Raw genomic sequence first — 15663 nt, 5'->3', positions numbered from 1 at the left:
GTACCGTTGTTTATTCCTGTCTTCAGGTGTTGTCTGTCACGTCAGGCATTCTTGTTATTTCTCAGATAGTTCTTTATCCTCCTCTCTTTTCCTCCAACCCAGGAACTAGGCAACTTCTGTTGACCACAAGGCTCATCCTCCATGTAGCATCACAGCATTATCACAACTGGTGTCCTCGAAAACATAGACTCATGGCCCTGAATTCCAGTGCTGTTGTTTCTGGAATCTTGGCATCCATCCTGTCCTTGAGTGTCTTGAAGGAAACCCCTCAGAACAGGCACCATCTTGTGTGACTTCTAGGAGGTCCCCAGGCAGAGCCTGATGCTGTTCAGTAGAGAATGTCTGTCCAGAAACAAAGAGAGCGAGAGAGAGAGAGAGAGAGAGAGACAGAGACAGAGACAGAGACAGAGACAAAGACAGTGACACTGTGACAGAGAGACAGAGAAACAGCGAGTCATTGGAGCACCTTGGGAATCCCAGAGGCCATCTATTATTCAGATATGCCATGGTTCTCACCAGACTCAGTTATAATGGTGTCCAGTCTCAGTCAATGGGTATCTGTTCCATGGGGTGAGGCTACCCTCAATTTTGGCTTGCCAGTCTTTAGTGAGATGTCCTGTCAGTTCCCAGATGACCTCTGTGGTCTGTAAGAATTTCAGGGTGAGCCTCCTAGTAATGTGACTCGGCATATAGAGTGTTATTAGTTCTTACGCTAGGGGGACAATACATTATTTACACTTGTGAGTTTGATATATTTCACTTATGTGTATGGTCTCCAGTTGCACCTATTTACTTATAGGAATCCCAATGTGATCATTCTTTTTTTTTTTGAATTTTATTCAAGGAGAAAAAGAAAAAAACAGAAGAAGGGTACAACTAATACAGAATTTCAAAAAAATAAACAGTAAGAAATTACTAATTAATAGATTGCATATTGTTGTCTTAGAAATAGTTGTTCAAGTTACAAAATTAAAGCATGTAAAGTGGACATTCAAACAGTGAGACTGCAAACAGTTCTGTTCAATGATCCAACAAAAACTCAGTAATATGATTATATATCTTACACGCTTAAATATACATGCAGTTATATCCTTTAGAGCACTTCCTTTTCCTTTCTTTTTTACAATAGCAATTACACATTTTGGGTTTTATTATTCCTACAGTTCTTATTACTTTTTTTTAAAAAAGAGAATAAAACCAAATGTGACATAAGAAAATAGAGTCAGTCAAATCAAGGTGATAAACAATGGTTACCATAATGCGTCTTGGTATCTTAAAAAAGAATTGCTTATATCACCAGTTATAATAAAATTGAACAAAATAGTAAACAACAAAACCAGTAAAACCAAAACACTGGAGACATTACAGGACTTCAAAGAAGATAATAATCAAACCAGAATGGGCATCATAGTGAACCCTATTGTCTTCACAGTTGTTGCCTATACTCTCAAACTTTGTACTATCAAGCAAAACAGAATAGAATAAAATCAGTCAAAACAAGATGGTGAGAGCAATACAGGGTTTCAAATCAAGTTAATAGGAAATCAAAGTAGGTTACTATAATATATGCTGCTATTTTTTATTTATTTTTTCCCTTAACTAAAAGGATAAAAATAAAAAATAAATAATAAAAAAGGAGATTGAGATAAAAGAGGACATATCAACAAAACAGCACAGGTCAGAACATAACCATTTAAGCAAAATAGTGTTTCACCACAAGATATCCCGACATAAAAGTAGTTCACCATAGTGTCTCTTTCCTTGAAATATTTGAGTATAACTTCGTATAGTGTAGCATCAAACATATCAAGACAATGTAAAACCATTCAAGAGAATTACAATATTATAGGATATTTAGAACCAACTAACAGAAAATGAACAATGGTTTCTGTATTATCTTCTTGTTTATAAAAGTTTTTGTTTATATTATCACATTTAATAAAATCCAATATGATATAACATGTTAAGACTGATGGAGACAGAAGAACAAAAGCTTGATGGGACTTCAAAACAAGAGGATATTAAATCAGCACTAGCTATTATGATGTCTTGTTTTTTCCAAAATAGCCGTTCATACCATCCAACCTTTTCCATCTCATTTCTGTTGAGCTCTTTTTCTGTTATTAGTTGTCAGTTTGTCTTCTTCATTTTACTTTCTGCTCCATTCATTGTAGCCTCTCTGCTACTGTTTCTGGAATCTTGGTATTTTTCTCTTTTAGAATGTCCTGCAGTATTCTCTGTAGACTTGAATTGGTGATTGCAAATTCCCCTAGTTCCTCTTTATCCTGGAAGCACCTTGTTTCTCCATTAATTTCTAGGGACAGTTGTGCAGGATTGTATCAGTCTTGGCTGGAGGTTATTGTTTTTCACAACTTGAATTATTTCGCCCCATGCTCTTGGTGATTTGATGGTTTGTGCCAAGAAGTATCTGTAATTCTGATGGGTGTTCCCTTGTAAGTGATCTGTTTCTTGTCTCTGACAGCTTTTAATATTCTGTTCTTATATTGGATTTCTGGAATTTTGATTATTATATGCCTGGGTGTAGTTCTGTTTGGGTTGTAGGTGGCTGGGGTCCTGTATGCCTCATACATCTGAGTATCTTTACCTTTTGCTAAATTAGGGAAATTCCTCTGGATTATTTCTGTGAATAGCTTTTGTAGTTCATTTGTTTGAGTCCCTACTTCTTCTTTTATGTTCTTAATTCTTAAGTTATAGATCCTCTTATCATCTTCTAGCCTTTGTATTATTACTGCTTGTTTCCTTGGTATTTTAAAGAAGTTTTTCCTTTCATGCTCCCACATTACAAATCTGCCCTCCAGTTCAGATAATCTATCCTTAGTTTCTTTCAAGCTGTTATGCCAGCTTTCAATAGAGTTTTTAGTTTGCTGGTAATCTCTTTGAACCTGCTTCATGTATTCTACGTTTTCTCTATTTTCTCCATCAAACAATTTCCATCTGTTTTTTCTTGGGAGGTGCTTAGCATTTCTTTAACTATTCTACTTATATCTTGCTTTACTTGGTTAAATATTTCACTTTTGAACTTGTCTATGAGGTTCTGGAGATATCATTTTATGTCTATTGGTGCTGTGCCTGATACTGCATGCTTTCTGTCCTCATTCTCCTTTGCTTTTACCTTTCCTGTATCTGTTTTTTCAGTATTGGGGCCTGAGGGCCCTTTCTTGTTGCTCCCTCTTCCCATACTTTTTGTTCCTTCCATACAAGCGTGTATAGGAGGCCCAGTTTCTTTCTTTGTCAGTTACAGTTTGTTCAAATCATGCTGGCTAGGTGTTCCCACCCACTGCAGTATACTAGGGAGATACAGATCTGGGCAGCCTATGCTGGGCCTGCCCCTCCAGGTCAGTTAACCTGCTGAAGGCTTTACTGTATTAGGGTGCACTTTCAGACACAGGGACCTGGTTTGGGCTAGCCTACTGGGTCTTAGTCTGTGGCGTCATGCAGGTCAAGCACTCCCCACCAATCCGGCTTGAGAGGGGAATATGTGACTGAAGTCACTGCAGCATCCTGTTCCGGCTAGTCTGGCCAGTCCCAGAATGTCCTCTGTTGGAGCCTCCTAGTCTATGGAAAAGCCCCCATTCCTCTCACTCACCACAGGTCAATGCAGGGCTCCCTGCCTGCTCTGCTCTCAATTTGGTTCACTAATTCCCACTCTCAGAGCTTTTGCATCTTTATCCCTGCTGTAACGATTCAGATGCAACAGTGGCAGCAGGAAATTCAAGCCACGGTTTCCAGAGATGCAGGTTCCAGCTTCGGCACTGAGACCTTAGCTGTTCTAGTCATAGCACTGGGATTGCATTTCCAGTTGGTTTCTCTCAGCTTAGTTTTTTCCTGGGTCGGCAGAGTATATCTGGCCCTGCTTAGGACTCCCCACACCTCACCATTCCAGGAATTAAGCTGACTATCTCAGAGAGCCTCCGTACCTGCTGTTATCTATCCACCATGTTCTCCCGAAACTCGTGATCATTCTTTATAGCTGAGTAGTACTCCATTGTATAAAAGTACCACATCTTTTTATCCATTCTTCATTTGATGGGCATTTAGCTTGCTTCTCAGATCTGGCTATAACATACTGTGCTGCTATAAACATGGGTGCACATATATCACTGTGGTATGATGTTTTCAATTCTTTTGGGAATAGCTGGATCAAATAGGACTTCCAATCCCAGCTTTTCTGAAGAACCTCCAGACTGACCTCCACAGTGGTTGCACCAGTCCCACCAATAATACAGAGGAGTTCCTTACTCCACAGCCTCTCCAGCATTTGTTGTTGGTAGTTTTATCCGGGCCCTTCTTTCTTGAGTGAGATGTAATTTCAGTGTGGTTTTGATTTGCATTTCTCTAATGACACAGGATGCTGAACATTTTTTTTCATATATTTATTTGCCATTTGTATTTCTTTCTCTGAGAACTGTGTATTCATCTCAGATGCCCATATTTAGATTGGGTTTTGAATTTCAGGGGTCTGAATTTTAAAATTCTTTATAGGGTCTAGACAGAAGTCTTGGTCTGAGGAACAGTTAGCCAAGATTTTTTCAAAATTCATGGGTTTCCTTTTTATTCTGTTGTAGATTTCTTCTGACATGCAAAATATTTTAGTAAGATGACATCACATTTATCGAATCTGGGAAGTATTTCCTGGGCAGTTTGATTTTTGTTCATGAATTCTCTACCTAATCCTATGTCTTCAAGATTATTCTTACTGTGGCTTCCAGCAGATTTGGTGTTTCTCTTTTAATATTTAGGTCTTTGATTTATTTTGATTAGCTTAGTACATGTTGATAGGCATAGGTCTAGTTTTTATTTTTGTCATGTGGATAGCGAGTTTTTCCAGCCCCATTTATTAAAGAGACTATCTTCTTCCAGTGAACACGTTTGCCATCTTTATCAAAGATAAAGTGGCTGAGTGTTTTTGTAGTTGTAGTTGTATGATCTAATCTCTTCCATTGATCTTCATGTCTACTTTTATTCCAGTACCATGCTGATTTTATCACAGTAGCTTTGTAGTATATCTTCAAGTTAGGGGTTGTGATGCCTCCTTAGGCAGCTACTTTGAAGATGACAAGATGCATTATGTTAGTCACTATTGTTTTCCTATTACCTTGTTTTGAAGCCCTGTATGGCTTTCATTGTCTTCTTTTGATCGGTTCTGTTCTGTTTTGTTTGATTTTATTATGCCTGACCATATGGGCCGTTATTTTGAAGATAACAAGAGGCATTATGGTAGCTATTATTGATTTCCTTTTACCTTGTTTTGAGGCCCTGTACCACGTGTATTATTTTGTTTTGATTGACTCTATTCTGTTTTATTCCATTTGGTTTTATTCACTTCAAAATAAAAAAGAAATAATTTTAAATATAACGGCATTTGTGCAGCATACAACACTGGCACTACAAAACAATTTACTGTCCAATTAGCAGATGTGAGGGCTATAAAGAAAATGAGAACACCCTGGTCTCTTTTCTGTTGTTGTCTGTGGATGTTACCATGGAAGAAATGTTTGTTCTTATGCCCATTCCCTCACTAAGAAAACTAGACTACAGCTGTGTTTCTGTGGAAACACAGAAGGATCAAAGCACCAAGGCTGCAGACAAGTTAGTGTTGACATCTACTGTAAATGACAGCAGTGCGGTGTTCCCTTATGCTACTACATCATGGAACACTGCTTCCTCTTGAGCCAGCCCTTAATTTCAACATTCCAATACGTGTACCCAGGTCAATATTGGACTCAGTTTTCTGGGTCCTTTACTTTGCTATATATATAGTCTACACTAAATGTGATTAATTGCAAAACAGAATCTCTTCAAGAAACTTTCATAACAAAATAACAGATTCCCTATTAACAAGTGTAGGAGGACAAATTTAATAGCCCAAACTTGCACAGATGGCACAACAGTTCTGACTTGAGACCCCCTGTGTTGAAGGAGTCACTAGCAGAAACTGCTAGGTGTTGTAGGAGCTGTAATTTTCTGAGTGGAGTGGGAAACAAGAATGTTTCTTTCCCAATTAGTCATCCTCTGAGCCCTCAGCAGATCTTTCATCTGTAGCCACTTTCCTATCTGTGCGCTTATTTCTCCTTTTCGGTGCTTTACTGTTAGCTACAGCAGGGACATGGGCTGTTTCTTCTCTCCTTTCCTTTTGGATTTCTTAGTGTCTCTCTCCTGACTTTCTTCAGAACTACTACATGCTGAACCCTCTGATTTGGAAGTGTGACTTTCTGCCCCTAAAAATATAACTGGTTTTTGAGAGACTTTTTCCTGGATTTTTTTTATAGTGCTCATGTGGTCGCTTCCTTTTCCTGGTACTAGAAGCACTGGTTTCTTCTGAGAACCTGCTTGAGGAATCTGCTATTACATCTGTGGCTACTTTTTTGCTTCTCTTCTGTGTTTTTGCGTGATCTTTGCTTCTTCTTCTTTTTTTTTTTTTTGTGGTATAATTTCTTTGACTTCTTTTGTTTGTGGGATGATTGTATCTGGGGAGATGTTTTTTCCCCCATTGGAAATATCTGACTGCTCATTACTGTCTGTTTCAAGCACAGCATCAAACTCCTTATAACCACTGTGAACTCATTGGCGTGGTATGATAGGTTCATAATCATATGGTTTTTTGTGCTAGGATTTAGCCTTAAGTAAATCCTCTTCCAGTGTTCAGGAAATTTCAGATTTTGGCCTTCAATGTTCTCTCTGAATTTCTTCCTCAAAATCATCACTATGCATCTGATTTGAACTGCTGGGTAACATTTTCCTTTTGGTTTCCTGGTAAGTATCCTTCATCTGTTTCTATACTTCTCTTATTTTTCTGATTGTTCCTGAATGATATTGTGAGCATTTGTTTGCTGGGTAACATTGCTAAGGAGAATCCTCCCCAGTTGAACCCTAGACATTTTCAGTCCTATGCAGTATTCTTGCACGTGTGGAGGGAGGAAACAATGTTAGAGAGACTGCGCTGGACCCAATCTTAATGGTTGTTATGTCTCTGCTCACACAGTCCTAGCACTCTCTCTGATCCTATCAGTGAATATGCTTATGGTGTTTAGGTTCAGATCCTTATCAGGGCAAAGAGATTCCTGTGTTCATTGAAAATCACCAGTGAGAGGCCTCATGGTGTTCCTGCTTAGATAAGGGGCCCATTGCTACAGAGAGCAGAACATACTGAGTGTCTTACCTTACAAGGAAGTTCTTCATGTCACTTTGCAAACTTCGATGACTACACCAGGAAGCTTCATAGGCTGCATCCCTAACCATCCAGTACCATTATTCACTACTATCTGGCAGGTGTTGGCTGTCACTTCAACTTGCCTGGTTTCTCTCAGACACAGCGTTTTCCTCTTCTCTGTTACTGCAGCCTGGGAGCCAAGTCACCTTTAGTAGCTACAAGGCTCAACCTCTCTGTAGTCTCACTTCATTCTCACAACTGCAGCCACAGAAAACACAGACTCAACCCTGAAGTCCGGGGCTTGTGCTTTTACAATGTTGGTGTGCATCCAGTCGTTGAGTGTGTGTCTCAGAAATCTCTCAGATCCAGCACCAGTAAATGGAGCTTCTAGGAAATCCCAAAGAAAATCCTGATGCTGTTCAGAAGAGATTTCGTGTCCTGAGCAGAGAGAGACAGAGAGAGAGAGAGAGAGAGAGAGAGAGAGAGAGAGAGAGCTAGAGAGAGAGAGCTAGAGAGAGAGAGACAGAGAGAGAGAGACAGAGAGACAGAGAGAGACAGAGAGAGACAGAGAGACAGACAGAGACAGAGAAAGAGAAAGAGATATCTGGGGTACCTTGAGTTCCCATGGCCCATTGTTACTCATATATGCTGTGATTTTTACCAGGTAAATTATAGTGATTTGTGTCCTAGTGAATATCCATGCACATTGGGGGGCTACCACCAAATTCAGATTGTCAATCCTGTAATGGGGTGAGCTGTCCATTCCTTGATGAAGTTTGTGGTTTATAAGACCTTCAGGATGTGTCTCCCAGAAATGGGCATGAGCATGGTCTACAGAAGAACCTTGGAGCCACATTTTGCAAGATGAGTCTCAGAAGGGGGCCTTAGGACACATGCTCTTCCATGATCTGGATTCTTTGGATATATGCTCCCATGTGGAACGTTTTTTCCCCTGGTTCTGAGTGTGACATCTATAGCTGGGTGAGGTTGGAGTGGTACTGACCTGCTTGTATCTCCCGGTTCTGGTTGTTGGTCCTGCCACATATCAGTTGCCACTATCATGAGCACCAATCTTGATCAAAAAGCCCGATTATGCTGGTGACATTACATTTCACCTGTTGGTGCTGATTCTGGGTACCCTAAAACTCGGAACATTACACAGGGCATTTTGTCTGCAACACCAGTCACCACCCATCACAACCTGAGGCTCAGTGCCGCTTCCTGTGTGACTCCCTCTTCCAAAGATCGGATTCAAGTAGGGCTCAGCCTCCTTATAGTATCACAAACTTATCAGAATTGGGGACCTCAAAGACAAATGTCATGCCCCCATATGAGTCAAACCCTTATGACAAATCCCTGCCTACTTCCTGTGGCTGCAGGATAAAGAGGCCAAGATGCTTAAGGAGGAGGAGTGTGGATTCTTGCCAATGTAAGTTCCCATCCCTACTGCACTCCTCTGACACTTTCTGTTCCTTACCTGGCCAGTGAAGCTCCTCCATGCCTGTTTCTCCACAGATGTGGAGCCTGCTGTTTGTAACTCTCTGCCTCATAGGAGGGTCTGCTCCTAATCCTCAAGATAGGTCTTGATCCCATACCATGCCATCCTGCCCTGGAGGCCTCAGAAACCCTGGCCTCTGGGTCCTGGGATGTGTGCAACAGGTTGAGAATTGCTTCTTACAGCTCAGCTTTCCTCAAGCTTTACATATTAATTTTAGCACCAGCCATCAAAAGAGAGCTGGTGGGCATTGTCGGAGGGCACAATGCTCCAAAGGGGAAGTGGCCCTGGCAAGTCAGCCTGCAGGTATACCGCTATCACTTGGCTTCCTGGCAACACATATGTGGTGGCTCCCTCATCCACCCGCAGTGGGTGCTGACTGCTGCCCACTGCTTTATAAAGTGAGTATTTCTTGGGCTATTGAGTTCTGGGTACAATATGGTGTAAAGGAGTGTGGTTTGGGAGACGGCATTGGAATTGGAGACACAAATCCTGACTCTGAGTGGTTTTGCTCAGAACTTTTGATCCTTAACCCATCATGCTCAGTGAGTACTCTTTAATGGGCTTTGGGGCTTCTTTCTGACCACAGTCAAAATGAGGATCCCATCAACCTACTGCATCATGACTAGGGATGTATACCTCTATGGAGGCCACAAGCTGTTGAGCGTGAAACAGATCATTGTTCACTTGGACTTTGTTGATGTTACACTGGGTGCTGATGTAGCATTGATACAACTGGCAGAACCCGTGCAAAGCTCTGCAGATGTCAAGCCTATCAAGCTGACCTCCCTGAATCATGAGGTCACCCAGAATGATGAGTGTTGGGTGACTGGGTGGGGCCAAACAAGTTTGAATGGTAAGTGTTGGGAACAGTCCTGATATTTTCCATCAGGTGCCACAGCAGCTGAAGCCTAGGCAAATTTAGATCATGCATTTAGGACTGAGGGCAGAAACATTTCACATTTGCACAGAAAAGAGGTTTTTTTTTTTTTTTTTTTTTTTTTTTTTTTTTTAGAAACAACAGCACCCAAGCTCTTTAATCTCTCTAGTTCTTCCAACAACAGGGGGAGATACTCATAGGTCAAAGCTGAGGATCTAGAGGGACACAGCCCAGTGCATTTTGAGTTCTCCATATGTTCTGTGGAAAGGGAAGTTGAGGATCAGGGTTCTTGAGAACTGGATTGCATGTATGTGATCTTAAGCCAGTTTATGGTGCCTGCCAGGAATAGTCATGTTTTAGTTGTGGATACGTGGGAGCTGTGCTAGCAGCAATCCTGCCACCATCTGCTCTCCCGTACCCCTAGATTTGCTGCCACCACCTTACCACCTGCAGCAGGTGAACGTGCAGGTGATTGAGACCTCTGACGGTGAGCGGCTGTACCAGAAAACTAATAGGTTTGGCTACCATAACAGGAGGATTATTCTCGATGACATGTTGTGTGCTGGCACTGAGGGCCACGGACCATGCTTCGTAAGTCCTTTTTGTTTTCCCTAAACTCACCGCAATGATTTATGCTTCAGGGTGAGGATTAATCATCTCCTTTAATTTCAGGGTGACTCTGGTGGCCCACTTGTCTGCAAGGACTCAGATTCTTGGATCTTGGTGGGAGTGGTCAGCGGGGGCCGTAACTGTAGCTGGAGTAATGTTCCTGCCATCTTTGCTCGTGTTGAGTTCTTTGTGCCCTGGATCAAGCAGCATATTCAGAGTTCCTCCTAAGTCCAGAATACGGCTCTCCACTGGTCAACCAAGGAGGTGCCTGGTGCCGTCCTACCAGTGCCTGGGCCTGCAGCTTCTCTTGCATGATGCAGATTCAACTTTTTTCCTAAACTCCTTGGAGCCCTAGAATTTCCTGAATACTCCTGGGTGAGAGCCTGTCCCTGGCTCCTGTGGCCTGTTCCTGAGCGGAGGTTGTAAGGTGTGTAGGGCAAGGGCCTGAGTTCCTGGCACCCGAATTTGCTAAGCACTCAGCTGTTGGAGGACAACTGAGATATTTCTGCTTTCTGCCTATGCTAAATAAAGATACTATGAAAAATCCTGATGAGATTTCATGCTGAGAAGCAATTGTCTTTCATTTATTAAAAAAGCAAGATTGCCATTTGAATGCCTCTTTCCAGATGAGACACCAAGGCCTTAAACCTCCACAGTTGGAGCTCATGTGTGCCTTAGGTCTGCACATGCCAATCTTTATTCTGTGTCCCACACCCTATCTTGTATCTTGGGAGTCAGGGATAGATATCAGATTGAGAACTTGTCAAGCTGTTCCCTCAGTGACAGAGAGCCTCACCTATGTCTTGGACTAGAATTTAAATATGTTGCACAAGAAAGCAGGTGACCGGGAATGACGGTCCTATTTAACCAGCTCCCATATCCTGGAAGGCGCAGTCCTTCAGCTCAGTCCAGAAGGGCAGTGCTTCAGTCCCTGCTCCAGATCTTCCATGCCACCCAGAATGGGAGGTGAGAATTCAAGGAGGTGAGAATTCATATTTGTGAGCCCAGAATCCACATACCCTGTCTCTACCATCTGGAGGGACATCACTTGCACACACAGATCAGCAATTCCATGACAGGGCAGGGAGCAGCTCACTACCAGCTGTCACTTCTGTGATCAGAGAGAGCTGCACTTCAAATTTCCGAATCTGGACCAATTAGAGAGTGGACACTCATGACCCAGGACTTGCCACCCAGTCAGCTGGCATGCAGCAAGCTCAAGAGGCACTACTGCTGATTGACTGGCTGCCCTAGCTGGGGATGTTCCCTATAGACTGAGGCCCCAGTGTTGTCATGGAGTGTGGCATGGTGCTCCAGCCTGCAGTTTCACTAGGTTACACAGTATTGTCACTTATCCCAGATGCAGCTCTGTTCCCTTGTTGCATTGTCTGTATCACTCTTCTTGCAGTCTCCCCAGGGGGCAATCACTGGAGAGTTGGGAGAAGGTAACAGTTCCCATTGTCTTTTTTGGTCATCTCTCTACCCATGGTCAGTCCTCAGGTACCTTTAGTCTCTTTTCAATCGCACTTATTGACTGACTTCTCGAAATGCGGAAAGCAAAGTGAGATCACTCTGAATGTATATACTATTGTGAGCCTGAGCTATGCACACAAGAAGCCTGTCTCTGTCCCCCGGCCATGGGTATGCCAGGACTATTATCAGGTTTCGATCTGGTTACCCTGTTCCCTCAAGGGCAGAGCACTGTACAAGCTTCCTGGAGCCCAGACTCATTGTGCCATACAGGTGCAGAGTGGGGCTGACAGGCTGCAAATCTGGCCTGGCCTAAGTGATCTATGGCATGGGAAGGTGGTGATTCTTGTGTGAAGCTGAGAATGGTGGGGAGGTGTGAAGGGTACTGAGGGAGATGGGGAATTAGCACTCATCCTGGCCTCCCACTGAGTTCTGAACAATTTCTACACGGTGACCCCCATTTCAGCAACACTGGTTGGCCCATGGTAAATCCCTGGGCAGTGCTCCCTTCCTACCCCTTTGTAGGATCTCCAGGAATACAGGGGTGCATAGACAATGGGCGGGTCTCAGTGGTCTCTCAACAGGGGTGAGTAGAAAGTATTGGAGCACGATCACGTGACACCGATTATCATTTCAAAGGACTTGGAAAATGTAGCTTCAGGAGGGCCACATCTGTGGCCACTGAATGTCTGACTGAGTAGACACTTTCTCCTTTTCTTCTATGGCTGATGCCCTCCTCTGAGCCCTTACACTACTCCTCCAGGAAGAAAGGGGTGAGTCCTCAGCTCCTGACGTGCTGGACCACACAGGATTCCACTGAAAGAGGCTCCAGCCCCTCTACCTGCCTGGGATACAGGATTTGGTACCCCATTCCTTTCACTGCAAAGTTCCTTCAAGGCTCCCTGGGATTTTGCCAGCCGAACTCCCCGGAGCTAAGACTGGGGGACAGTGCTTAGTTGAATTCCAATTGAAACTTTAATCATGAAACCTGTGCCCACTGGGTCCTCATGTGACCAATGAGTACTGTGTGCCTTCTATAGCATTCAAAGTGCTGGGCCTTCAACATATTTCTGTATAGCTCATGACAAACTCAGATGAGAAAAGGGTCTTTACCTTGCCAGTATTTCCTGTCAGAAACTACATGAACCCCCTCTCATTTCTTCAAAACTATTGTCCCTGAGAAAAATTAGTGTAGTTAGCACCATGTGACTGGAAGACACATTTTGTGGTCCAAAACTCTTTATAAATTCCGGGGTCTTGTAAGCAGAACAGGGAACAGACTGCAACAAGTATTGTGTCAAGGATAGTGCGATTTAGGAAAAGTAGCGTGACCGAGAGGAGAAACTACCTCCTTGTCCATGTACTAAATCAGCTTGAGACAGTTAGGGATCATGATTGCTCTATGTTGGCACTGACTGCTGGAATGACCAAATAAACTCTTGGGCACAGTAAACTGTTTGCAGCATGCCATGGTTCAATAAAACTGCCAGGAGACGTTGCTCAAACCACAGAATCAGAATGTTTGCATGGGATGGGAAATTGATACAGAAATTCTTTGAAGAATTTTGCAACTTGACTTGCTCCTGAAAAATTAAAAAGCACTGATTCGGGGAGATTATACAGCTGTGCAATACATTATTATTGTCTCAGTAGCTCTATTACAGAGAACATCTCTTTTTTGAAGCTTATGATCATGATGACCTTGGTTGCTTCTGGAAAACTAAAAGCCACTTTCCTTGACAACACTGATTCTGCATGTGTGCCTGCACAGACATATCTGAGGGATGACTAAGACGCCATATAAAACTTCACATTTGTTGCCTCAATCCTTGAGTCAGGTATCAAGCTGTTCCTTGAAAGACTGATCATGCAATGATATGGAGATTACTTGTGATTTCACTGCTATGCACTTTTCAAACCTTGGGCTCTGCAGCAATGCAATCAGCAACTGGGCACTGTGGGCGGTTGTGTGGGCCAGCTGGCCACCACTAGAGTTGTGGATTCCACTCAGATAAGAGCTCCCTTGTAATAAAGAGTAGCACAGTCAGTGTGACTGTCCTAAAGGTGGCTTTCATGTCGCTTATTAGGCTGTGGTGGCTGTACCAGAAGGGCATGCAAGGTGCATCCCTGACCTCCCAGGTCCATTGATTATCCCTGTCTGCAGATGTTGACTGTCATCTCACACCTTGTTTTTCCCACACACAGCCTTGTGCTCCCTCTCTTTTCCTCCAGCATGGGTGCCAGGAAGACTCCGGGGACGACAGAGCTCAGCCTCCTTGTAGTATCCCAGCATTCTCACAGATGTGGCCCTCAAAGGAAAAGCTTCAGGTCCTGGATTCCAATGTTGGTGCTTCTGGAATTTTGGCGTTCACCCTGTCCTGGAATGTGTATGTGGGAAGTCCCTCAGATTCAACAGCAGCAGGGGAAGGTCTAGGAAATCCCAAAGCAAAAGCCTGATGCTCTTGAAAGGGAATAATTTGCCCTTAGTGGTAACGCATATTTACACTGCTATGTACACAGACACACACATACACACACATAGACGGACAGACACACAGACAGACACACACATACAGACAGAAATAGAGACAGAGACAAAGAGAAGACAGACACACACACTCACACACACACACACACACACACAGAGAGAGAGAGAGAGAGAGAGAGAGAGAGAGAGAGAGAGAGAGAGAGAGAGAGAGAAAGAGAACAAGGAGGAAAAAGAGGTGAATCAGCTGTGTCACCTTGGAACTCTTATGGCCCATGTGTTACTGAGATATGCCATGGTGCTCACCAGGGTCCGTCACAGTGGTCTAGCGTCTCAGATAGTGGGTATCTATTCCCTGTGGGTGGGCACCCCAATTGTGAAATCTCAATTCTGTATTGAGATGGCCTGTCAGCTCCCTGATGAACTGTGTGATCTTTAGGACCTTGAGGATATGTCTCCCAGTAATGTACTTGGGGACAGTCTGCAGGGACAGCATGAAGGCCATTTCTCGAAGAGAGGTCCAACAGAAGGCCTTGGGACCCATGTTCTTTCATGGTCTGTATACTTTGTATGTATGTTTGGCATGTAGAATGTTTGTTTCCCTTATTCTGAGTGTGACTTCTACCATGAGGGCAAGGTTGGGGAGGTACTGACCTGCTTGTATCTTGAGACTCTAGTTGCAGGTCCTGTCAGACATCAGCTGACCCTTTTGTGAGCACCACCCTGGAGCAAGCAGTCCAAGCTCCCTGCTGACACTTCATTATGCCTACTGATGTTGAGTCTGGGTAATCTGGAACCCAGAACATGACATACGATCTTTTGTCTGCATCACCAGTCACCACCCATCACAACTTGAGGCCCAGTGCCATTTCCTGTTTGTCCTCATCACCAAGGCAAGGCCAGTTAAGCCCTTGGGCACTTCCTGTGCCTGCACGATAAAGGGACAAGAGACATAGGGAGGAGGCCTGTGGAGTCCCATCACGGCAAGTTCCCTTCCTTACTGCACCCTGATTGCTCTGGCCCTGTCAATTCCTTACCTGGCAACTCCAGCCCTTGCATGCCTCTGTCCTCCACAGAGGATGAACTTCCTGCCTGTGACTCTGTTCCATGCGGGGACTCAGCTGCTAACGCCCAAGGTGAGTCTTGATCCCATATGATGCCAGCCCTTCTCTGGAGGACTCTGCAAACTCTAACCTCAGGCTCCTGGGATGTGTGGAGCCAGTTGAGGGTTAGCTGTCTCCGGAAATGGCACTTAATATTCCACATATTACTTGTAGCACAGGTCATGGAGGTAGAGCTTGTGGACATTGTGAGGGGACACAATGCCCTCTATGGAAGTGGTCCTGGCAAGTCATCCTGAAGATGTACAGTTTCCACAAGTCTGTCTGGAAGCACAGATGTTGTGGCTCTGGTCTGCTCTCTGTGGGTGCTGACTGTAGTGGACTGCATTCAACAGTGAGTACTTCTGCTGCTGTCATGTTCTGGCTGTGATGTGGGGTGAATGGAGAGGTATTACATCTGCGGTTTCTTCTTTTTTTTTTTTAACTTTTGTT

At 43.6% G+C, this 15663-nt stretch overlaps 1 protein-coding gene and 1 pseudogene across 1 annotated transcript; one reads left to right on the top strand and one right to left on the bottom strand.

Annotated features, from left to right (window-relative positions):
- Window positions 1–6022: 6022 nt before the first annotated feature.
- Window positions 6023–6899, bottom strand: LOC100721373 (uncharacterized protein NKAPD1-like; annotated as a pseudogene).
- A 1666-nt stretch (window positions 6900–8565) lies between these two features.
- LOC100725156 (serine protease 29-like) lies at window positions 8566–10698 on the top strand. The gene is made up of 5 exons (XM_063227081.1): window positions 8566–8600; window positions 8831–9067; window positions 9266–9522; window positions 9971–10137; window positions 10219–10698. Exons 1-5 carry the CDS (start codon window positions 8566–8568, stop codon window positions 10381–10383), a joined length of 861 nt encoding a protein of 286 aa, XP_063083151.1. The 3' UTR covers window positions 10384–10698.
- The last annotated feature ends 4965 nt before the right edge of the window (window positions 10699–15663 follow it).

This window comes from Cavia porcellus, unplaced genomic scaffold (assembly GCF_034190915.1).
Source record: "Cavia porcellus strain 051 isolate PalLab524CR breed Dunkin Hartley unplaced genomic scaffold, mCavPor4.1 scaffold_16, whole genome shotgun sequence".
In the NCBI taxonomy this organism is placed as follows: domain Eukaryota; kingdom Metazoa; phylum Chordata; class Mammalia; order Rodentia; family Caviidae; genus Cavia; species Cavia porcellus.
Note: the sequence above shows the minus strand (reverse complement) of the source record. Positions and strands in the feature narration are given on the sequence as shown.